Source organism: Ruditapes philippinarum, unplaced genomic scaffold, assembly GCF_026571515.1.
Source record: "Ruditapes philippinarum isolate M1 unplaced genomic scaffold, ASM2657151v2 ctg658_1_1_1_1, whole genome shotgun sequence".
NCBI lineage: Eukaryota > Metazoa > Mollusca > Bivalvia > Venerida > Veneridae > Ruditapes > Ruditapes philippinarum.
In genome coordinates this window covers 72,700-99,779 of record NW_026865455.1, presented here as the reverse complement: position 1 = coordinate 99,779, position 27,080 = coordinate 72,700, and the positions used below count along the sequence as shown (strand labels likewise).

Below are 27,080 nucleotides of genomic sequence, written 5' to 3'. Positions count from 1 at the left end.
GGCGTAGACGGAAGTTTGCATGCACTTGACAGTACCGTCCATGAACAGGCTCAAACAAACCCAGCCTGCAACATTTTCAATATTGCCGTGTTAGGCTTTCTTTAGGGTTTCTGTATTTATCTATTTTTTGATATTTAATTTATAATGCCGGGCGAATTAATAACAAAGCACCAACATGTTTAGGATCATTTTATTACACAAAACTATGTGAAATGAATGCACCCTTTTGTATTGTAGCGACTTGGGGCATACACATCAGTTTATACAAAAACAATAACGCCATTTCGATGCAGCCTGTGATGGCAGGGCAGTCCGTGGTTTTCACAGATGATATACAGGATGATAGCATATAGAGGCAGCAGTCATCATCGTCACAATTATCAAGATTTAAAGGGACCTGAACCGTTCCAGTAGGGCATGATTTGGATCAGGGATGGGTGGAACTATCGCCAATGGTGACCTCTCATTCGACAATGCCTTACCAATTGTGTCAGAAAATCGACAATGGTGATATTGTTATCAATTATTTTGACCATTCCGAAAAAAGTAGAACTAACTAGTAGGGTGTCCTGCTTGGGAGTGTCCGGGGGCGGCGTCCTGTGAACGTTGCCTTTGCCTTGTTGATCTTTATTCTTGTTATTTTAAGATAAACAAGGCAAGACGACTTCAGCCCGGAACCAGTCTGGCAAAAAGAAATAATTTGCTTGAAGATCCTGTATGTCATAATTAAGGATGCAAAACACCAGTGAAATTGTATATTTGAACATAATTATTTTTCTTAAATATTATCCAAACATCCCAGAATATGCTAAATATTTAATGCAAATGGTAATACGCATTATAAGTGATCGTTAAATATGTTCATTCATTTCTTTTTTGAAAAAAATGGGCTTAGACTCTTGTTGCTTGGTCATATAGGGGTTGCGTTCATTGAACGCCGCCTTTCCTTGTTGATCTTGTTTATCATATTTTAAACTCTATCGAAAATAAGTTTCTAATTACCTTCTTTTGTTAACATGCAATATCTTTACAAAAAAATGCTTATTGAAACTTACAATATTGATAAATCTTCATTTGAGCATCATATTTATGATACAAAAAAGCATTGAAGCAAAGTATCAAAGGCGACGCCAAAAGAATTTGATCAAGGTTTGCACCTAAATACTTAACAAAAGCTGTGTAATTAACAGCAGTACCATTACATGTGACCTGGAGGCTAGGACCCTGTTTAAATTGAAAGTTGAACCCAAAAGAATAGACTCTGTCTTGCCAAGATGCAAAGACAATTTATATTCAATTAACCAATCTTATAAGACTCATGCCATTAGACAGAATTTCATCAGATTTTTTTACCAGATACAAGGATACCTGAGTCATCAGCATATAATAAAAGCTTATTGCTTACGGTTTCAGACATGTCAGTGGCATATATTAGACATAAAAGAGGACCTAAAATGAACCTCAGGGGTACACCATAGGTACTCGGCAGTAGTAGTAGAATTAGTACCAGCCACATCCACTAGCTGCTGTCTATCAGAGATAAGACTTGAACCATGTAATAATGTCATTACCTATGGCAAATGCTTGAAGTTTCGCAAAGAAGAAGAAGAAGAAAACCTTTTCATGCGCAGTATAGTGTGATCAACTGTATCAAATGCCTTTTGTAGATCTTAAAGTATCATGCAATACTGCCTTTGTCCATTTCAAATTTAATACAGTCTGTGACATGAATCAAACATGTGTCAGTTGAAAAACAACTTCTAAACCCTGACTGAAACTGCTTGTCCATGACTCAAACCCATGACTGTCGGAAGACCAACTAAGCTATCAGGCCGGCTACACATTTTCTCTTTTATAATATAAATTGGCGTCGCCAATAAAATCATAAAAATTGAGTTACAGAATCTTCAATCTGTAATAAATGAATGAAATTAAAACCGTTTTTATAAAATGATATATCAAGCTTTTATACATATTATTTCAGTCTAAAATTTGAAATCAATTCAGAAAAAAAATGTTTTCAATAACAACAATGAAATTTCTGTCGTGTTACAAATATTAATAATTTTTTAATATTTCTACATGTTTTCTTGATACAATGTTTGCTGCACAAAATGGCCACCAGAGCTAAAAAATAGAATATGAAAAACAAGATCAACAAAGAATGGCGGCGTTCAATGAATCTTGTCCAGCCATCAAAGGTAAAACTGCTGGCGGGATTTCCACCAAGCTTCACAGGAGTGACCATACATAGTTTTGGGAGACATATGTTTTTTGTGATAAGAACTCTTCTAGTTCCTAACTGTGTTTGTTTAATTAGATGTAACTCGTCTTTATACAAAGGTTCTAGGGGATTAAACTTAACAGTACTTATACATGTAGATAAAGAATAAACATAAATATCATTCATCGGGTGAAAAATTTAACATCGACATCATCACACAGCAATGTAACAGTATTTTGTATCATATACACGTTGTACTAGAGATGAAAGCGTAACCATTAATTTATTGGTTACTGTTGTCTATTGTTCAGCGAACGTAGTCGTAGGGGACCAGAACAGCGAAACAGTACGGTGTATGTTTTGTACTTTCGTTTTCGACAAAATGGCCGACAATCACTTTTGTTTTGCAAAATTTTAACAAATTGGAGTGTCCGAGTTTAATGTAAGTTATTTAAGATTGTATGTAAGGTAGAATAAGAATGTTAACACTTTTCTAAATGCACAATGTGTAAAGAGTAGCAAAATAGCTTTTATTGTTACAGATCTCGACATTGTGGTTGTTCCACAGCGTGTCCTAGTAAAACTCCGTAGCGTTACGGCGACTAGGTGACCTTTTCGTAGTAATGGTATATAGGGAAAAAAAATCAATTTATTTTTTCTTACACTCAACCCAAAACAGTTATTTTGATGTGTGTGGTTTTTTTGTGGATTTCTTTACGTACCTATTTTCAGCGCGTTGGATTTTTAAATGCCCGAAAAAATTTCGGCCATATTGTGTTATACGCCCTGGCGTCCGTCTGTCTGTCAGTCCGTTAGCAATTTGGTTTCCGGAGCATAACTTTAGTTCCATTCGGTCCGCAATATTCAAACATAATAGGATGATTGTCCATATTAGGTAGAAGACCCTTATTGATTTTGGGGTCACAGGGTAAATGGTCAAGGGCACTATTACCTAAAAACTGAAAACAGTTTCCGAAGCATAACATAAGTTCCATTTGGCCCACAATATTCAAACTTCATAGGATGATTGTACATACCAGGTAAAAGACTTCTATTGATTTTGGGGTCGCAAGATCAAAGGTCAAGGTCACTATTACTTTAATTTTCAGGAGCATAACTTAAGTTCCATTTGCCCAACAGTGTTCAAACTTCATAGGATGATTGCTTATATTGCATAAAAGGTCAATCTCTATATTTGGGTCACAAGGTCAAAGGTCAATATCAAATGACCTTAATATTGTTAAAAGTTTTACAACTGTCAACTTCAAAGGATGATCAATTATATTGAGTACATTAATTATATGCCCTAAAAAATTTACTTATATTATGTTAAATCCCTTTCGTCATTCTGTCCATCCGTCGTAGTAACAGTTACAGCTGTAAAATGTTAAAGGATGAACAGCCATGTCCAATAAATGACCCCTATGGATTTGAGGCTCGTAAGATCAAAGGTCAGGGTTACTATTACCTTAAAACTGAAACCCGATTCCGGAGCATAATTTTAGTTCCAATTGGCCCACTGTGTTCAAACTTTATAGGACGATTGCTTATATAGCATAAAAGATCCATATCTATATTGGGATCACAAGGTCAAAGAGTAATATCAAATGACCTTAATATAGGTAAAAGTTTTACAACTGTCAAACCTCAAAGGATGATCAATTATATTGAGTTCATTAATTATATGCCTTAAAAAATTTACTTATATTATGTTAAATTCCTTGCGTCATTCTGTCCATCTTTCCAAGTAAAATTATTTAATTCCCATGTCTTACAAATGCTTCATCCTTTTTGAAAAATCATTTTCGGGTATATAATGCTTCGCCTATCGGTGCTCTTGTTTAGATATTACATGGCATGCTAAATGATTACGTCACATATCTAGATATAGAATGTGAACAGCGATGGTTTTGCATAATAACATACTCGGTTATTCTATATTGAATAGTGAAAAATGCGGGTTGTGTTAGAATGAAATTGATATAATATATTATATAGGAATCTAAGGTCATGTTAAATAACTGTAAAAGATTATATCATGAAGTTTTACAAAGTTAACTACTCAGTATAATCATAATTAACATAGCGTTTGTTTCTTCAAAAATATTCACGTAGATGTTTGCTCCATATCGAATGGAAAATATTGTTCGACGTTGATAAAGGTACAGTTCTCCTGCTGGCGATGCTTGAATGGTAAACAAAGGCATTGTATCGAGCATTTGTAAATGCGATTTCCTAACCGGGCCGTTAACTAAAGAACCAGTATCTAATTTTGTTCTAATGAGACTGATATATATTAACTTCAATTTAGTAGTGGGACATCATCCAATTCCGTACTAGACAAAATCTTTAATAGATTTAAAGCTTTAATACTTGTTAACCTTTTTATGTGCGGCATGAACCTTTTTATGTGTGGCATAAAGGACTTTTCTATTAAATAGAGAATATAAGATTCCCTATAACTTAACAAAGTTTTGCGTCATCAAAAACAGGAAATTAGGAACCGGTTATATAAAGACAAGGATTATTATGATGTATACTTAATCGGGCCGCTGAAGCTAAAAATAGAAATACTTTTAAATGTTTGCTTCTACAAAATTAATAGATGGATGATCTCCAAATTTTGTCTGTAGCATTCTTCAGGTTAGGACATATTTAATTTGATTGGCCCCTTTAGGGGCTGAAAAAGCTAAATATGGGAACACTTTTATACGTCTCCTGCTACAGAACTTATTAAGGTAGGATGACCAAATTTTGTCTGTTGCATTCTTAGGTAATGTTTTATCAAGTAAGGTCATATTTAATTTCATTGGCCCCTTTTAAAGGCCAAAAAAGCTAAACATAGAAACACCTTTCTACGTCTCCTGCTACAGAACTTATTGATGAATGATCACCAAATTTTGTCTGAAGCATTCTTAGGTAATGTTTTATCAAGTTGCTTATATTAATTTGAATGGCCTCTTTTAGGGACCGCTAAAGCTAAAAATAGAAAAACCTTTGAACATCACCTTTTTCTGAAATAATTGATGGATGATCACCAAACTTTGTCTGTAGCATTCTGAGGTGTTTTATCAAGTTTACCCATATTAATAAGATTGGCCCCTTTTATGTGGCTTTAAAGCTCAAAATAGAAATACCTTTAAATGGAATTCTACAGCACTAATTGATGGATGATCTTCAAACTTTTTCTGTAGCATTCTTAGGTAGTCTTTAGAAACAGTTATTCTAGTGAGCGACTCAGGGCCATACCTTTGGCCGATAGCATATGAAAATTGTCTACAAATAAATAGCAATCGGCAAAGCGAACATGTCGTATTTTTTACTTTTGTTTGTAGCTATCAGAAAATGTTGAAACAAGTGATCATTTAAGAATTGTACCGCAAAAAAATGCTGAACATAAAAATTGGAAGTCTGTTCGGATATTGGTCATCTTGGGTCAAGAAATATGTCACACGGCCTAAAATATTTAAAACCCAAAACACATTAAAGCAGTACGTTAGCCCAATTATTCTAAAACAGTCAGCAATGTTGTAAAGATGATTCTAGTTTAAGTTTGAATATGAGTCATCTTGGGTTAAAAACTAGGTCACAAAACAGGGACAACTTTGTTTACATTTGCAATATTTCAGATACTTATATGAATGCAGTGATTTCAGTTTAATATTACGACACACTATTTTATTTTCAATCATAATTATTGTTTGATTAAGAGCCTAAATAATCAGGTAAGCAATATAGTCACAACAACACTGTTAATAAGGGAACAACTGTATAGTTCAATCGTTATCTACCAAACGTTAAGCAGGAGATGGTTTTAAGGACGGACGCCGGACACAGGGGGATCAAAAAAAACTTGCCATTAGATTTTTGCTCTGATGAGTTAAAAATAACAAGCTTCTCTTTCAGGCATTAAAATAAATTTCCAAATTAGGTGCTTATATCAATAGGTTTCGTATTGTACTTCCTGTTAAAGAATCTTTGGCTTCGGAGGTAAATGCTTTAACAACAAATCAGATGTAAGCTACAAATGCAGAATATTGATATCATACATCTTAAAATTGTGAACAGTCAAGCACTTTCTCGTTCAATATAACATTGTTATAATTATTATTATAAGTGTTCGTTAAAGAATTACCTAATATTTCTTCAAAGGTAGCAGCTCATACTGTCGATGTCACTTTCGATATCGGTTAATAAGTCCACTGCGTACGTTGTTGTAGGGTCATTACATGTTTCAAGAAACGGCAATAACTCTGACATATCAGATCGAGAATTTTCAATCATACTGCTGGGCATCAAATTGTCATAACTCTTTTGATTTTCTCGTCTTGTGTAAAACTTTTTATATTTCATTTCGCGCTCATTACGATCACAGCTAATGTCGTCGCTTTGAATGTATGCTTTAACACGATCTTCCAGATGCTATAATATAAAACATAAATGTTTTACATTCATTACAAATACTTAATGATATATATATATATAAATCTTAAATGAATTAATAATGATCGTATTAAAGTATAAGACATGTCGTAAAAGGTCAATCTACAAACGTTTGTTTTTGACTTTCTTTTATAATACTTCTTTGTATTCCTCATGTTTAGAAATATGTTCCATCATCATGACATAATTAATAAAATCAGAAGCTTCTTAATCTCCACATTTAATTTATTTTGTTCTGTAACTATTCCTAGGCCTGTAAGTGCACTATTGTAAATTATCAATTGCTGACATTCTGGAGAATGTTGACTTGTTAATGGAACACCACTAAGGTCCAAAAAATCGGAAATTTATTGCAAAGACGATAATGAAATTGACTCAGAATTCAAATGGTTTAAAAATCGTATGTGTGTGCTATTCGTAGTCCGCTTTAAGTTAAGAGTGTTTAAACGCTTTTCATGTTTTTTGTCAATTTACTTAACTAGAATATACTGCCTAGAGAAAATAAAGTGAGCAAATGATTTGAAATTCTGTACACTTGTTATTGGAACAAAGCATCAAGTAATAAATAAATGGCGAAATCATACTTCTTCAGTTACCGTCATGCAGCAAATGAACAAAGAGCAAGATATTTACTTATATTTATTGAATGTTTCTTATAAGATAACAAACAGTTAATCATATTTTAATTAACACCATCGTGAAATAATTATAACTTTAGACGAAGCTGAACATAGAAATAAAAGTTGAAAAAAAATACAAAAAACTTTTAACAATGACTTTTGATTTCAATATATTATACATTTTGTAAAAACATGCATTACTTTGTCACAGATTAAGATTATAGGTAAATGGCAGTTGTGGCTTTCCATAGTTTTGTAAACGGAAACTTCGTGCACGCGCGCTTTTATTCGGTTTCGTTAGTTTTTTACAGTATATGTTTAACTTCCGGTATTGAATCGGTGAAACTCGACAATTTCGTCACTGATGTACATTGTCAAGCTCGACCGTGCAATATCATGGCCACTGGTCACTCGTTCTAGATCTGTGTTGCATTTGTCAAATTGTTTTGTTGTATATGTTTCTATATGAGAAAGATATCCATTGGTTATTTTAAATATTCTTTACGTCTGCTTTCTATGTCCCGTTCACTCTTTACAGTCATCGTAAAACTTGTTAATTTATTTAACATTTGATCTACTGCTTTAGTCCAAGAAATTTGTGAAAAAAATGTGCACCTTCTGTGAAAAGCATGAAACTTGGGATGTTGTCAAGGAATGGTATTTCAAGTTATTTCAGCCTGGGATCCACTGTTTAAAAATCCGAGATGGCCGCCGAAATCCAAGATGGCCGCCAAAATGAAAAATGTTCACAGGACATGTCAAAATGAAGTTATTTATGACTAGAAAATGAAATAAATTAACATTATAGGTCAAAAATAGTAATTTCTTGGAAAAATGCTAAAGTAGCATTGGTAGAAAATTCAATATGGCTTCATAATCCAATATATCTGCCATTAAATGATTATATTTTGACAAATTTCTAAAATAAAGGTAATTTGTATCTTCAACACTTTTCATACATGTAACAAATTAAAAAAATGGCATTCCTGCATAAAACCTGCACACACAGATGTACATTTACATAGAAAAAACTTACATTTATAGATAAAACCATGCGAGCACATTATTTAGCTTGATATTTCAAAGAATAGGGAGCGAGTGATATTGTACACCAAAGGCGTCAGCTTTACAATTTGGCAATAGACTTTTCATGCAAGTTGGTTTTGTAAAAAATATAATATGGAATATGTTAAACCCTAATACACTTATTTTTAGCATAATAGAAGGTCACCGTTAAAGGTCAATAACTCTATCATGGATTTTGACAGAATTATGTCCCTTTTAAATATAGAGAATTCTTCATAATCTAGGTTCTTGTTTAGCTTTAAAGCACCGAGAACAGTCAAGCACTCTATGATGTTCTACTGATAGCTCTTGTCAATGTGCATGATTCTGAAACCATGCAAAGCCGCTGATTTTAATAATGATCCCCAGTTACCTTATTATCAAAACATAACACACAAAAATTAAAGTTAAAATCAACACAAAACCAGTTTCTTTATGCGGAAAACAACATATCGTAGAATCACCGAAACAGAATGACTAAAACATTATTTAGTGCATCAACAACTACAGAAATTGAAACCTGAGCTTATAGAATGAGGGCTCTGAATGCGTCCTCGCGCATCTGTAGATGTTTATGCATTAAAAGTGTGAATTAATCCTCTATTGTATTGTATATTTTAGTGCACACAATTCCTTAGCTTATTTTAACCAAATGTTCAGTATGATTTGTACTACAAAGTGTCGAAGACGTAAGGGTTTCTTCTCCTGTCAATTTTTTTTATAAAATTATTTTGCATCATCATCCTTGTGATTGTCTTACTGCAGCTGTGAGTTCTTTTTCATTAGTAATTTAAGCAGCATATTTTGTTTTCATAGATAACGGATTCAGACTTTTATCATGTCATTATTTTGGCATTGTCTTGTGAATAAACAAGAAAAACAGAATGATATTGAACACAAATATCTTGGGTTTTTGTGTAATCAAACGTGTTTGGCTTTATTAAGATCAGTAATTCGTGACTTTATATGAGATCAAGTTTAGACTTTTGCAGCTCTTTCTATTTGATAATTCCAAATGTAAGATTGAGATGCTAACTTACTGACTTACCGCGAATTTCGGGCTGCATTCAAGGGGCAACGCTCTTAAATTTCTTGTTAATTTCTCCCTTTTATATTTTAAAGTAGTTGAAATGGCCTGATTAAGCCTTACATAGGCATATGTCTTTTCTGATATTACAGTATTATTGTTGATTTATAACCTCAGTTTTTTTTTGTATTTCAAAAACAATGTTACTTAGATATCAGAATGCGTCCTCGCGTTTCTGTAGATGTTAAATAGGGTAAATTGTGCACCTCTTGTTTAATTGTTGGATTTTTAACAGTTCATAACTAAATGGGTTTTTGTCACAAAAACATATGTCTCCCAAAACTATTTATTGTAAATCATGTGATTATGCATGGTCACTCATGTGAATATTATATTACAGTAAAATAGTTGATTTCTAATCCTAGTTTCTTTTTGTATTAATTTTCAAAAACAATGAAAAAAACTTTAACAAATTATAGATTGTTTACTTAGATGAAATTATTTCTGTTTGGTTTCAACAACTGTCATAAAAGGACTGTTCACAAGAACTAGTGAAATCATGCCGCATTTAGCTTAATTCATGAGGTTGTCATTTGTTCAGCTTTTTATTTTATTTTTATTTTTTTTCTATTTTAAATTAGTCCTTCTAGAATCACAATAACATTGAACAATTGACCTGAACTTGACAGACATTCGGTACATCATACATGTAGGGGTTAATTATAAATAATTGACTAAAATTTTCTTGTCTATACTGATTAGTATTAGTTGATAACACTTTAAACATTACCTTGCTTTAGTTAGAATAAAAACAACCTGATGTACAACTGATGAAATATCATTATTTCTAACATTTTCAGCAATTTACTAGCCTAGTATCCACAATTTTTTTTAAGAACTGGTCACTTTTGACTCTGAAAATAAACTACTTCAAGTATTCTTGGGTTACGTTTAACTTTTTATTCTTATCAAAATACATATTGCACAGTCTAGAATTCTCTAAAATTATTATTATGAAGTGTTTTCCTTTTAGGGAAAATTACAAAGCTGTTGGTAAAAAAATACAAAAGTTTCTATACCATTCCTTTAGCACTTGCACAATGACACAATAGGAGGTCAGCTACATATTATATCATTAGAATATGCCACTACTACGTTTGATTGCAAGTTACTTGCCATTGAAATTACCTAAAATTAGCAAAGCAATTTTTATTCGAGGCAGATAATGAAATTATGAGATGGTTTAACTTCTTAATAAATAATAAATGGCGGCCATCTTGGATTTTGGCGGCCATTTTGGATATGCACAACCTGGATCAGAGGCTTGAATATAAATTAACCTGTAATATAATGCAACTGATGCTTTTATACTACTCTAGGTATGACTACAGCTGAAATACCCAAAATATTCTGAAAAATTTTAATATATGGCGGCCATCTTGGATTTTGGCGGTCATATTTGATTTTTAAAAAGTGGATCCCAGGCTAAAATGAATTGAAATACTATTTCCTGCCATCATGCCAAGTTTCATGCTTTTCACAAGAGGTGCACAATTCACCCTATATTATGCACGGATTTCTTGGACTATTACTTTCTTTCAATTTATATTGAAATAATTATATCAGTTAATATCTTCAACAGCCGCTGTGGTAAGAAATAAATCATTAAAACTGAGATATTTATTTTTTATCTTAGGCCAAAAATAAATATATGTTTGTTCCTCCTTCCCGACCCATTAACATTAGGGTTGGGTAGGTAGGTAGGAAAATTATATTTTTTGTTTGTGCATAATAAAAGATAATCTGCATATATGTATAATAAACTATTAAAATTAATTTATTAAGTGCAATAGTATATGTACATGCATTATCATATTCACAACTAACATATACAACAATTTATTAACGATGCTAGCTGTCCAAAATACCAGATTAGATTGTGCCTATTGTACTCTGAAAGACACAAATATATTCATCCCCTAAAGACCTAAAAAAATCTTTGGGTAGGGGCAAATTTCTTTGGTACGTAGGGAAGGGGAAACAAATTAAATTTTATTTCAGGCCCTATGTACGTATTTTTTTGTATTTTCTTATTCCGCGTCGATTGTGTTCACTGTATTGTATTTGTAACATGTATAATTATTTATAACCTTGTTAGACCATTTTACTTGGATTAATTAATTAAACATCGAACCTACGCCGAGAGTTTGTTTCTGTGCCCCCTACCCCCCCCCCCAGTTCAGAAATATTTTATAAATACCCTGCGACACCCTTTTCTATAGGCATGCATTTTTTGTGTTAGACTGTGTAAACAAAACTACAAAACTTTAGATTTAAATCTTAACAACTGTAACACTAGTACTGTTATAGGAGAACAAATAACTAGTTGTTACTATGCAAAGTATAATGAATTTAAACCGTTCAAATTTTAACTGGATAGTAACTTTGTTATGTTGCGAGTAACTTTTACAGTTGGACACCTTTACCACGCGTGTAAAATTTATTTATAAAGCACGATCATGATAACATGTTTCTAAGGATACATATGTATATATCTTTGACATTTTAATGATAAACATTTAATTGTACTGACAATCATATAAGATAAGCGATGTTAAGATATTTGAACTATGAAATCTAACCTTTGAAATTATTGACTAAAATGCTGTTGATGTGATAAAAACATACCCGAATCCTTTCCAAAAACAAGTTAATATTGCGATCAGTGTCATCCATTTTGTCTTGCAATAGTTGAAGATTAGCACCATCTTTATTCGACCTTTAATTTAAGAAACTATTTCTTGACACTAAGTGTTAACTTGCATCTCATAGAAAACAGTTATTGCAATAGGTATGTTATGGGAATTTTTCAGACTTTCTTGTAAAGTGTTGCCTTTTTTATAGTATATTATTTAAAACTGTTTATTTAAATACACTTAAAGATCATGTATGTTTTGTGATGGATATTGTTACTGTGTGTATACCACACTTGCAAAAATTATATATGTAAAAGGTGTACTGCAAATATTTGTGCACATTATATTCAATCAATAAATTACATGCATTCATTTCTTATTGGAAAATTTGACCTAGAATTTATGGAAAATACATTTCTAATTTCCTCCCTTTATATACATGAAATGTTAAATTGGGTAATATCTTTATGAATAATGGTTATTTGAGCTTACAATATTGGCAAATCTTAATTGGAGCATAATATTTATGAAATAAAACTATGAACAAATTCTGTTACAGGATCTTTAAAACTATATCAAAATGGTTCTATAAAACGATGCGAAATTACAGTTTTTTGTAAATTGATTTATGTGGTTATTATGTATGTACTTGATGTGTAGAATTTTAAATCGCACTTTTGTGCTTGCCATTTCGTTAAAAGCACATTATGCAACACAAGCGAATTATTTTAATTTAAAAAGAAAGGGCAAACGTGAGTTTTATAACGTATAGACGCTGGTTTTAGGAGAGCTTGTTAGATGTTTATGTGTATAACATGAAGAAAGTAGCTCTGAACGTGAAATAAGTTTTCAAAACAGAGGCGAAATGAAAACAAAGTAGCATTTTGACTTTCATACAAAATACCAATGAGTTACCTTTTTGAATATATAACAGGATACTTAAAAACAAGCTTTTTGAGAAGTAAGAATTGAATTATTTATGTTTTGTCTTTTTCTGAAAATGCAATGATTAATATACCTTTTAGGACATTCAGGCAACAAATTTCCAAGCTTTGATAATCCGTCATCTTTAAAATGCAAGACTCTCTTTGTACCTGTTAAAAGATTTCACTATGAAAATATGTAATATTTACAAAAACGTCTAAGAATGTAATCATTTTTCTAGTTTGTACACATTCTACTCACCGCATGAACTTTAAAGATATACGAGGGCTGTTCATAAAGTTCGTGGACTGCGGCTCTATTGTTAACATCTTTTAACTTGCGTATATGATTTTACAAGAGACATATATGAAAATATGTCTTAAATGAACAGTGAAAAAATCAATCCAATATGTTTACAAATAACAATTCTGTGACAGTTACAAATCACAAGTGGTGCACAATCTGGCGCACGCTGATGATGAAACAAAATGACGTTCGTGACGTCGCAGTATAAATGAAACATTTTACCAGCGTCATTGTTTCTGAAAATACTCTTTTTAGTGTTCAATATCTGCGGATCATATACCAAAACCATTTTTCTGTTTGTGATGATGACCCAAGATATAAAGTGGTCATCTTTTCGCTTCATTCTCCGTATAAAGGTCCGAGTGTCGCATACTTTCCACTCTTTATCGGGATTTTCGGACACTTATTAAGTTAATTCCATTGTTAATTTATAGTTTCAATTTGAAACCGCCCTCGTCCGATCTTTAAACAATATGATTATCAATGATAAAGAAAAATATTTTAACAACTGACAATTATTTTATGCGGTAAATCTACTGAACACCGGCTAGCATTAATTATCAAACGGACCAGGGTAAATACACGTAATACAAAAAATAACTACAATTATTTATTGTAAATATGCATATATATCCTGATGAATGAAATAAAATATTATTTTAATTAAATTAAATTGTTTTGTCAGAATTGAATGCATAGACCCAATGCAGAAATTAAACATGTCGGACATCTCGCAAAACTTTCATAATGTCTGGACTTCTGTAGATCTTTTGCAATTGACGTTACAAACGTCCCAACAATTTGCCGCTAAAAATTATCCGTCGCCCTTTCTGTCTGTGAGCATGTATTTGCCTTATTTGAATCGCTTGCGCGACCTGAAACCAAGAGACTTGCTCGCCAACTCATTGTTCTTCGTTAATTTAATCACCTCATAAAAATATAAAGGGGTATCCCATATGTATTGGTAACAATTTCCGAAATAGCGAATTTCTAGTTTTTAAACGGGGTGTATACTTCCCAACTTACCCGTCTGTCTACTGCTGCTCAAAACCTGTTTGTAATTTTGCATATTATGAGTGACTAACTGCTAATTTGTCATTATTTATAACTACATTTCTATTGCGTTACTAACGCAGTAAGGGCAATTGTTGCATATTTTGACCACTTTTGTAATAAACATTGGTTATATGTGCCATTGATAATGTTTAAGTTGCTTCCTTTTGGTTACTGCACAATATTATACTTTATAATACATTTTCAAAATTTTCATGAAAATAAGCATTAATCTGAAGGCATGCTGCTTTAGACAGAACATATCTATTTTGTGCGAAGTCAAAACATAGAGTTATTTTATATTTACAAAGAGACTGTGTAGCAACTATTAATATTTTCAATATCAAATTTGAGCATAGTATATCTTAAATAAAAAGAGAAGTATACTGTTCACGTATTATATATAAACCAAATCATAATGGCATTCGAACAAAAGTATGGAACGCCGTGACTGTCTTATGCTATCAATGTTTTTGCTATCTTCTGAAATTATGATATTATTTTGTCATTTAAGCATATTAACATGTGCAATTTACATCATATTTTGTCTAAAGACAATGCTGACTTGTTCAAACAGCATGTTAACTTGTCGAATACTCATTATGACATGTGCAGACAACATGCTAACTTGTCAAAGTGTCATGATGACTTGTGCAAACGACATGTTAACTTGTCAAAATATCATGATGACTTGTGCAAACGACATGTTAACTTGTCAAAATTTCATGATGACATGTGCAACAGCATGTTAACTTGTCGAATTATCGTGATGACTTGCTCATAATACCTTAACAAGTTAACATGTGTTTTGCACATGTCATCACGATTTTTTGACAAATTAACATGTTGTTTGCACAAATCATAATGATATTTTGACAAGTTAACATAGCATTTGCACAAGTCATCATGATAATTTGACAAGTTAACAGGCTGTTTGCACATGTCATCACGATACCTTGACAAGTTAACATGCTGTTTGCACACGTCATCATGAAATTTTGACAAGTTAACATATCGCTTTCACAAGTCACCATGATACTTGGACATATTAGCATGTTGTTTGCACATGTTATCACGATGATTTGACAAGTTAACATACTGTTTGCACATGTCATCATGAAATTTTAAAAAGTCAGCATGGCATTTGCACATGTCATCATTATACTTGGACAAGTTAACATGTCGTTTGCACAAGTCATCATAACACTTGGACAAGTTAACTTGCTGTATGTACATGTCATAACGATAATTCGACAAGTTAACATGCTGTCTACACATGTCATCATGGAATTTTGACATGTTAGCATGGCATTTGCACAAGTTATAATAATACTTTGACAAGTTAACAGTACGTTTTGACATGTCAGCATGATACAAGATAACATGTCATTTGCACAAGTCATCACGATTCTTTGACAAGTTCACATGTTGTTTTCACAAGTCATCATTGTTATTTGCACATGTCATCACGATAATTCGACAAGTTAACATGTCGTTTGCACAAGTCATCATTATACTTTGACAAGTTAACATGGCGTTTGCACAAGTCATCATGACACTTTGACAAGTTTACATTGCTGTTTGCACATGTCATCACAATAATTCGAAAGTTAACATGTCGTTTGCACAAGTCATCATAACATTTTGACAAGTTACCATGTCATTTGCCACAAGTCATCATTATACTTTGACAAAGTTTGACCATGTCTTTTGCACATGTCATCATTATACTTTGTCAAGTTACCATGTCATTTGCACAAGTCATCACGATACTTTGTCAAGTTAGCATGCTGTCTGCACATGTCATCATAATAATTTGACAAGTTAACATGCTGTTTGTACATGTTAACATGTTCCTTTGACAAGACATGATGTAAATTGCACATGTTAACATGCTCAAACGACATAATAATATCATCGTTTCACAAGATAAGAACAAACATTGATTACATAAGACAGTCACGGCGTTCCATAAAAAAGTATCTAAAATGTTTTGAATGATACATAAGCAAATATCTGTATTCCACTTAAACATGGTACTACTGCCAAAGAAATAACTAAAAAGAAGTACCGTGATCGGATACTTCTTCTGAAGATACTTCTGGTTTCTTTTGTAAATTGCTTGCCGTCGCCTTAATTGTTTGGCTTAAAACCAATTCGTCAACTACTTTTGCAGCAGCATTGTTCGGTGTCGATAAATTTGAAACTAAATCCCTCTTGAACTTAGATCCTTTGACAAACATCTGGAAAAAAGCAAGCGCCGTAAAGCTATAAAAACCAGATTTTTAACAACGAAGTATTGATATGGCAGGCCTTAGGAATTAAATATGGCAGTTAAGAAAATTGATGCTGTTCTTTGTACCAACGCAGAATGTCGGTTAAAATAGTTCACAAGAAAAATATACCAGATACCTGAAAAGCAATGCCGGTCTACATCTTCGTGTAAGCTACACACATTTAAGGTTACGTATCAATAGGTCAAAGTATACAGAAGTTATTTAGAAGAAATTTAAAATTCTCTTGTGAGCAAGTGACCATGAACTTGTTCCCAGAAATTAAGTAGAAATCCCAAATGTATCTTTACATAGGTTACCCTAACAGCAAGTTCCATGTCAATAGGTCAAAGCAAACTCAAGTTAATACGTATTAAGTAAGTAAACAAAATGATTTTTTTAAATTTGGTCAGAGGTTATGAAGCTTGCATATCACCGATAAGGTGTCAAAAGGCAACTTTAAAAAGCAGGAACCACGCGCTATAGTCAAAAGTGTTAAGGGCGTCTGTAGCAGAGGGATTAAGGAAAAAACCCATAGGGCACCTGAGGTTTTTCCCACAATTAAAGCATAAAAGTCGCTAAATTACATATACTATCATATGATCTAAGTGTGTTTATGATACGTAAAACCATTCCAGAAAAAAAACACAACCTCAAGTGTAATATAATGTTTATCTCAAACCAAGTGTTATCATAACGAGATATTCTTGTATTGTTATAAACAAATCTGAATTTGTTATATCTGATGGATGTCTTACCTCGGACATCAATGGAGTTTGAGCCTTTCGTTTACGAACGTTATTTATATAGTCCATGTTATCCGGAATTTGTTTTGCATTTTTGCGATCAGCTGCAATGCTGTGATCTTTGTTTCTTCCTGTTTCAGGACACAGTGTTTCATTGGTTATCTGAAAACGTGATCGATCATGCTCAACCTGTACTGTACGCCCATGCCACGATTTCAGTTTGTTTGTATCGCAACACGAATATCTTCCCTAAGATTTAAAGTAATCATAATGATAACATACAAAAAACTATATAACAGAGGTGAAGAAATAAGTATATGTTGTCGACCATTAATTGGGCGAATTGGTGTTTCCACCACTTTAACCGCTGAATGTTGAATATCACGAGTATGAGTATGAACTATGTGCAATGACAAACAATTAAAGTAATGTTATTTTTTGACTGGAACTTCACTCTTCTGTGTATTTTCCGACTTTTTATTCAGTGCCACTATGTGCGTTTGCAGTAATCTTTTGAGACTGGATTTTATCAGGACTGCGTTCTATGAACGTTGCTCTGTATTATCGATCGTTATGATGCTACTTTCTTACCATTCTTCCATGCTTGCATTGCAAAATGTTAAATTGGTATTTAATTATTATTATTATTGACGTAAACGATAATCTATCCAAAATGGAAAACCATTATGGCCGTAATTATATAACAAGGGATTTTTTCATAAGATTCATTAACCTTACTCACTGTCTATTAGTACAAAAACTATTTATAAAGCAATACTAAAATGTGTATGAATTTACAAAATAACAAATAAGGGCTAATTGAACATGAGTGTATGTATTTTTTATTCTTGATGACACTTTTTTGAATTCAATTCAATAAACTTACCTCCATATCACAATTATTTCTTGCTTCATTTAGAAATTGTATCAGGGTTGCCGAAAGTTGCTCAAGTTCCCTTATTCTTGAAACGTCTAAACATTCAGTAATACTTTTCCTCGGACACAATTGGTTGTTGCACTCATTTTGTTCATTATTTTCCTTGACCTGTTCAGGAAATTCGTTGAAATTGTTATAATATTTATTTCTAGACTGGTTTTCACATGGTGACTGAATTTTAAATCCTTTAGTTTTTCCATAAAATATCGAATGATTTTCATAATTCGGTATATAATCCGACATGGTGGATCACAAAGAGCATATCGTATAATTATTTATCTCGATTTACGTTTTCATTATTTGAGACAAAAGCAAAGATTATGATAATGATGTTAGTTAAATTTTCAATGTCATGTTAACTGTCATTTGTTAGAAAATTAGTGAACGTTACAATTGTGATGATACAATGAAAAATAGTAAGCCATTAAAAAAACAAATTTAACATCACAAACTTAATGCAATGAAATATGATATATAAACTTTTATTCAAAACTACTGTTTACCACATGGTTACGATGGTGCTTACATATTTAATACAGTGACATGTTTTATCACATCAGCGATCATTAGAGCATACATAATGTATTACTACATGTCATAGCAAGGACGTTACCAGCTCAACACAAAACTTTTAGAATACAGGACTATTAATTTAAAAGTGTATGATATATAAATTTTTTGAGGGACAATTAATCGCGATTAATTTGGCATGTAATTTTATTCATGCTATTTATGAAATGTAAAAATACTGCCGATCAAATGTATTGTTCTCTTGATCCATTTTTTCTGTAAAAACGTTTGTACTGTAATTTAGAATTAGTCCGGTAATATTTATCACGAATCATATTTAAGCAGGAATTATTAGACAGGATGCAATGATTTTCTTACTGTCAAACATTTCCTCCTTGATTACAATGATCTTGCACAGATTCGTGATAGACATTACAGGGTAAGATAACGGTCAGAACGTTTTGAATCTTTTGTATCAGTTCCTTTGAAAACATTAATGGTTATTTAAAATAAATACGTAGATCTGTATTCTAAGATTTAATATATCATATTACAACTTTGTACTTACCCTACTTACCCTTTTTAGCTCGACTTTTTTTAAATAAAATTTAGAAGTATTGTATAAGTCACTTCGGCGTTGCCGTTGCCTTGGCCGATGCCATCCGCAAACTTGTACAGTACGTTGATAATAGCTTTTTTAGTTTGTGGTGTCCTGTCTTCATATCCTTTGGACAAGACCTTTATGTAGACAATACTAACTTCGACCTTCATTCCTTAATAAATTTGACCTTCAAGGTCTTATGTCTAAATTTGGCTGATATTTTTCTATTATGTTTTTTACTATATACTTACGAATATTGTCTTTTAAACTTTAAACATTTTGATATACATTAGGTTTCCAAGACCCAAACCTTTAATTAAGGTGACCTTGCCTTTAATTATTTAAAAATTTTTTTAAATTTGAAAAAAATTCTTTTTAGGATAAGATTTCATGTATATGAAAACCACATTGACCTGACTTTTTATGGGTTAAAATTTTAAATTATCGTGAATTTTCCTAAAATCGACTGTAACTTGCTAATGAATAAATGGATTATGTTTAATCTTTGACACAACATCATTTTGAGAACGAATTTCAAAACGGCTGAACTGACCTTGACCTTAAGATTTTAATTTCCTTGACCGTCAATGTAAAATTATGGAACTTTAGTTTATTGACAAAAATATGTTATAATGTCCAGATTTGTTTAAAAGTTGGACAAAACAAGACTGCCGCCAAACAAACATATTGAATAATAATGACTTGACTGTAAATTGACACTGAATGCCCTTGTAAAATAAATGAAATTCTCTTGCTTTTTTCTGTAACTGACTATAATTTGTTATCTTTAAATAAATTAAATTTATATTAAAACACAAACTATTTTAGGTCACATTGTACATTTTATTGATAGGCGAACTATGCTACTGCGTCAATGGTTGATGCATGGAATTACGTAAACAGGTTTTGTATAAGCCATTTGTCTAATGATTTCTGTGATTTGCACACATGGTTTTTATTTTTTGTTATCATATTAACAGCATACATTTTATTAAAAAAAAAAATAATAAAAAAATAAAAATGATATCTCATTCTATTAAATGCGTAATTTTATCTGCTATTCATTTGTATTAAAACTTTACTCACATTATTAGAAATATGTAAGACTTTGTTTGTTTGTTTCATTTTACGCCTTTTCCCAACAGTATTTCAGTCATATAGGCGGGTAGTTTCCTAACCATCGTTCCTTGAGAGTTACACCAGTACTAGACTACCTTCCTCCGCGCTAAACTACCAAAGCATCTCCCGGGGATCGAACCCACGCCAGAGAGGTACAAACTTTTTCTCTTTTATTTAAAAAAAAAAAATTGTTGAAACCGTTTATTTGTTTGCTTTAAGAAAAAGTAAAAAGGTCGAGCGTTGCAGCCGTCCGGCGGTGACTCTTCTTAAGTTTAATAATCTAATGTTTACAATAATAGTGTTTGGCGGGGTATAGCCAGTAATGTGTTATTGTGCCCTTAAACTCCAACAAACAAACGCAGTTCAAAAATTAAACACCTTGTTAATTTTATTAATACGCTAAGCCTGCTTATGCGCTTATGATTGTTGCATCAAATAAAGTAAACCGGTTTTGTTTAATCCATGCGTCTAATGAGTTATGTGATTTGCACTCGGGGGCTTTTTATAATTTTGATTAATGTGATGAAATGACAATTTACATAATACGATGCTGTTAGTCGTTTTTATGTTTAACTTGGGCAATAAAGCTGACAAGCGTTTAATTAAAAGCATTTAAATTGCTTGCGATGCATAATTGTCACCTGACCCATGATCACATGATAGTTTCATTAACTTTTTTGTAATAGATACAAGGACGATTACTTAATAATATGTGTTATTCAAGCATCCTATTACTCTTACGAACGTTGCTTATATGTTCATCAAGTACATAAAATAGTAAGTAAAACAGATAGCAAAGTACTTACTGAGGCATTTTGAGGACAGAGACGTTTAAGACAGACACAGCAGTTGATAGATCTAAAGAGACAAAAGAACCTTCGTCTACTGTATCATTAATGGAAATCAGATATGTTCTAACTTACTTAAACCCCTGATTTTCGAATCAAAATTTATGATTGATTTAAAAGTAATAGCTATGTCATAAGGTGTATTAAAGACATTAACAAAGGTCTAAGACAGGAAATGATAATCGACCCTGAATTAATGTAAGAACTGTTGAGGCAACTATTCATTGAGCGGGCTAATTATAACCTTCTGAGCTAAGTCTGCCGTGTGCTAATCTCTCTTTATTTTGATATGAATCTTTGTTTTATTTTAATTATGCATGGTTTCGGTCAGCCGTTTTAAAACTGGAGAACCACATCTCTCCGAAGCTGATTATTCTACATCAGCTTTGTAATACTTTAGATGAAAAATACAGTGTGTTGTTATTTGAAGAATTTACAACGTTAACAGTAGAAGTTAGAACCTTTCATTGATTCTTTGAAAATTGTCGACATAAAAAACTTACATTTCCTGGCAAAGTTTCTATCAAAGTTTCTGATTTACCAAAATAAATCTTTATCTATAAGTGTTACTGCTTCATATTTTTAGAATAACGAAAAAAAAAAAAAAAAAAAAAAAAATCTTTGATATCTTTGGAATATAAACCAAAGAAGAAAAAAGGGATAACATCGTGGAAATTGAATAAAATGACTGATTCAAGAAAAAAATACATCTTTTTGACATTTCTGATTCAGAATTGCACAATCTTATGTCAACAGACTATCCAAAATATATAAAGACACACTGAAAAGTCATTAAAGCTTCATTAATTTTATAATAAGTGAAAAGACATATATACTTTTAATGTTAACATAGAATATACTGCCCACGATTCGTAGGAGACTAACTAAGCAAATAAAGATATGTGTATATAAACATATTCAAGAACATTATAAGAACAACACAAGACACGATCTTCAGAATTTTTCAATACTGTAACAAAGATCTATATAAAATATATGCTACCAAAAAAAAAAAAAGCACACAATTTTTCAATCGAGTCTTTGAGATATTGATATAATGACATTGAATCTATTAAACACCACACTATGCAATGTTCATACAAGCGGCGCCTTTGAAGGAATTTAAAAGAATATTTTAAAGAAAATAATAAATTTATATAAGAAATGTTCGAAAAAAAAAAAGAAAAAGAATAACGCTCTAAATAAAAAAACACACAGATTCAAACACTTTAAAAGCTTAATCATTTGATTGCAAAGTATTACCTTACCGTTTAGGTACACAATATGAAAACTCACCCTGCAATTTACTTTTCAGATTATTGTCTGAGTAGACAAGATATTGAAAAATGTTTTGCATTTAATCACGACAAATTTGACACATATTTCAATCCAAGAGCACTACAAAGGCAAAAAAATATACGCGCGTGTGTAAATGTGTTCTAATAAATAAATCAACAATGATCTTTCAATGAGGGAGGAGAGCCAATCGGGAAACTGAAAAATAACTTTAAAGTGATTTATCTGGATTATCCTTATCCTTATGATATCATATAATCTCAAAGGTGAGTGCATTTTTACCCTATGTGCATGATGCATGATTTATAACAACTTTATAGAAGTCTAATGACAAATATTGAGGTATAGTATTCATCCATAACAATATAAATATAATGATAATATCAATTTAAGATATGTTTTCCTATACCTCAAGTTCAAAAAAGGGACTTCTGGGGGAAAAACCACTTTTGACCAATTTCAGCATAAAAACAAACACAAAAGGTAAACAAATGATTTCTTAAGAACTATCTGCCAAATGTTTGAATAAACAATCAAGGCTAGAAGAGATACCAACTGTCGGGCGGATAGAGATTGGCAGACACAAGTTAGAAACATACTGAAACCCAATAATAATATTCAGTATAAATCACAAGAAAAAGTTTTTTGAAGGGCAGGAAAGTTAACAGGAAAGAACAAATACTGGTTAAATGTTATGGAAGATATCAGTAAAGTGAAAATGAGTATCGAACTGGATTAAGTTTATTAGGAACTGTTGTCTGAAAATGTGAATCTAATGTTTGAGAGCAGAAATACTAAAGATAATGTCTCGTAGAATTCGGAAAGGGAACCAATCCGGCACATACTTGGTAAAGGATTGTGACTGAAATACATGATCGGCTAGGAAGGTCTACACAGAATGAACAGACAAAAGCCCGTCTTGTCGTACGAGGCTTTGAAGAAGAAGTTCCGATGCAAACCGACAGTCGGAAAATAAACAATAAAAATGTTTACTACGTTCGCAGCTATTTACTGGATTGTCAAGACCACTGACATTACGTCTGCATTTTACAAGGTCAAGAGATAAAGAGGGGTGGGTAAATAAAGCCCCAAAAAGGATTGTGAACCGGTTAAAGGAGTACTCTGGAAGTTATGTCATGGACAGAAAGGACGCAAGGACGATGAAAGACTACAGGAATAATTGCTGAGACATTGATGTCAGATCTATAGAATGGATCCTGCTATGTTCTTTTTGCATACAAAAGTTGAACGGTGTAATATGTTGACATGATGATGATCCGTACATGCTTAAAATGAAGGTCTTGAGAAAATTATGATGAGTCTATAAAAAAGTCTTGAAGCGGGAAAAGTAGGATAACGCAATTTTGATTATAAGCTTTAGATACAAATAGAGTGCAACAGAAAGAAAACATTCTTAAAGATGAAGAACTATCCAGCTACAGAAAAATGTATTGGCGAATTGGCCAACTGGGCTATACAAAGAAGGAGATTGTACACGGCCTTTTAACCCATTGACAAGCAACAGTATGAAATTTGTCAAGAGCAGTAAAAACACTCAAAAGATCGAAAGCTGTAGGATCTAGTATTGGATTTTTCAGAAATGTCAGTGACTGAAGGATGGTGGTATTCACAGATCCCTTATCAGCAGCAATACAGAGTATATTTGCTTGGGAAAATGTTGTCCACATGCGTGGCATATGAACAAGTTCAAACGAAACGAGTCGTCCTTTCAACAATTGCTGCTGCGGCGCTTAGTCTACAAGAACGCTTTGAATGTGACTATTACTATAGACATATCTTAGAGGATATTATGAAACGTCAAAGGAACACGATACCAAATACTTATGTTGACAACAAATGTGTCATTGATGCTGTTTACTTTAAGTTAGTTGATGACTAGCGCCTGTGGGTTGACATAGCAGCCAATGACTCCAGGAATGAAGTTAATATGTCTGATGTTTTTTCCCTCGCCAAAAAATAGTATAATCATTTGAACACACCTAATGCAAGAAAAGCGGGAAACGATGACGTGATAAATGGGAAACATTGACGTCAATTTAGCGACGACAACAACAACGTCAAGAAGTTTCAACATGACGTTGTGAAATAAGTCATATTGAAAAAAATAATAATCTCTTTTGCATATGAATTATATCGCCGGAAAGCATATTTCATGAGCTTTAATTTGATGTTAAAAATTCAAAATCGATAAAAATGTCATTAAGACCCCAAATCGCATGACTGTGACTGTCATGCGATTTGGGGTTAATGACATTATGCGCAAACGTCATAAATGACGTCAAAAGTCATACCGGAAGATCATTTTGAAACTACACATGTTAATCTAGAAGTTTTGTTTACGATTATTATCGACAGGTTACACGTATTTTCTTTGCGTAAAATTGCAGAAGAGCTAGAGGTAAGTTTCTTTATTCGTGTTTTTTAACAATCTACTGTATGTTTATGTTTTAAATCTGATTTCATTTGAATCAATAATGTTTTGAAGGTCAGTCGGTATTTGAAAACGAAAGTAGAATACATTCGTGAATCTCTTTTCACATCAGGTGCCTATTTAAACGCTGGAAAAAAGTTTATCATGGTTTATAGACTAGCATGAATGTTTCGACATTTATCTTTTTCTCTAGAGCTATTTTTACTTTCATCTAGAACTAGAATCTAATAAATTAAAAAACAAAATATTTGCCGCTTTGCGAGACTAATCCTAGATGTAGTCTACATGAATATATATCTGATGGTGTACAGTAAATATCAACTGGCAGCTTGCATGACCAGAAGAAGAGTTTTTGGTTACAATCTGCTAAAATTGTTTCATGAAAGGCGATTTTCAGGAGAGTTTATCAAGACTGTATACACATTAATTTAATTTTATTAACTATAATCAAAAAGAAAATATAATGAATGTCTTGGGAACTATTTAACCTGATAATTATGTGGTGAACTCCCAATGTAAATAAATAGTTGATTTCTTACCACCTGTCTAAAATAGTCAAGTAATTTAAGTATTTAACGGGTTAAGTAAAATGTTAGCTTCATAACTAAGAGATAAATGTATGATAACAATGTAAAACGCGTCAAGTAACTAGTTGACCACCTAACATACATATGTTATTATGAAGTAAACGGTGGCAGTTGTTGGCACTATTAAATATCTTGTCCAGTAAAGATGACTATGTAAATCAAAATATAGATAATTCACAGAAAGAGTTAAATTTAAGATTTACAAAACCAGTTAACCACATGACTTAATGTTCATTTTAAGTAATTTCAATGTGGCAGAAATATGCCACTATATAAATAAAATATACTGTCTTAATGCTTTTTAGACGAGTCAAGAAAATTAAAAGAAACAGTTAAGAAGACAAGAATAAAACGTATTAGGGAAATCTAAAAAATATCTCAGCATGAAAACAATACTTTCTACACTCAAGTTAAAAATGTACAAGTTAAAGAAAGGTCGGCTTTCAAGAAAAGTCCTAGGTGTGCATCATTTTAAAAACTTCAGCACGTCCAGGCTTTGACAAAAAGTAAAGGACATAAATATCTTGCATGTATTTCTAAAACACTTCCTCCTAAAAATTATTTTATCAAACAAAATTTATTCGACTAAGATAATGATGAGGTCTGACCCTCAATATGTTACAGCAATGTTAAAGAGTTTATTTATTTATTAAACTTGAATATGATCTTACAATACTATACATTTCAAGTAAAAGTAATATTAATATTTTTTTATTTATTTTTATTACTTTTGCTGCCCATAAGGGTCACTTCGTTTTCTTCTTTTTGATACTACATGTAATTAAAAAAAACTATTAACATTTGACATGATCAACCAAATGAATATTTTTTGAGAACATGAAAGAAAACTCTGAAAAAAGCCCTTCTTCTGGACGAGCGTGTCAAGGCAATATCTCCATTTTTGTTCTACAAATAAATTAGATATACTGCAAGATGATATAATTATTCAATTATTTGAAGCAAATGAAGAAGAGAATAAATAAATGCTTAAGGTAAAACAAACTACTTTTGCATTTCAAATAGCTAGAATTTTAAAGGAACACAATATGAGAGATATTTTACTTAAAGAAGAACAATGTTCGGACAACGCTTAGAAAAAAGATCGGATTGATAGCATACATAATGCAGTCAGATATAACTTGAACGACCGTCGTCAAGCCTGATACAATTTCTATAAATGCAAGACAAAATAATGTAATAATGAACAGAATGATGTTGTGATAAGCAAACGATTGTATAGTTATGCAAGAATACTGTATGGCGTTAAAAGGCATATTAAGCCAATGGAATGGATTTTGCATCATTTTGTAGAAAAGGTAAAGATGTGCTTCACATTTTGTACCAACTGATTAC

General features: G+C 32.0%; 1 protein-coding gene and 1 long non-coding RNA gene across 2 annotated transcripts in view; both read right to left on the bottom strand.

The window, feature by feature from the left end:
• The window catches only part of LOC132729099 (uncharacterized), a 290,758-nt gene that overhangs the window by 248,008 nt on the left and 15,670 nt on the right, over positions 1-27,080 (bottom strand). The gene's annotated exons all lie outside the window — the stretch shown is intronic.
• LOC132729098 (uncharacterized) lies at positions 16,381-18,451 on the bottom strand. Its single transcript, XM_060714840.1, has 3 exons — positions 18,264-18,451; positions 17,390-17,626; positions 16,381-16,601 (listed from the first exon to the last, which is right to left on the bottom strand). The coding sequence occupies exons 1-3, from the start codon at positions 18,267-18,269 to the stop codon at positions 16,416-16,418; spliced, it is 429 nt and encodes a 142-aa protein (XP_060570823.1). The 5' UTR covers positions 18,270-18,451; the 3' UTR covers positions 16,381-16,415.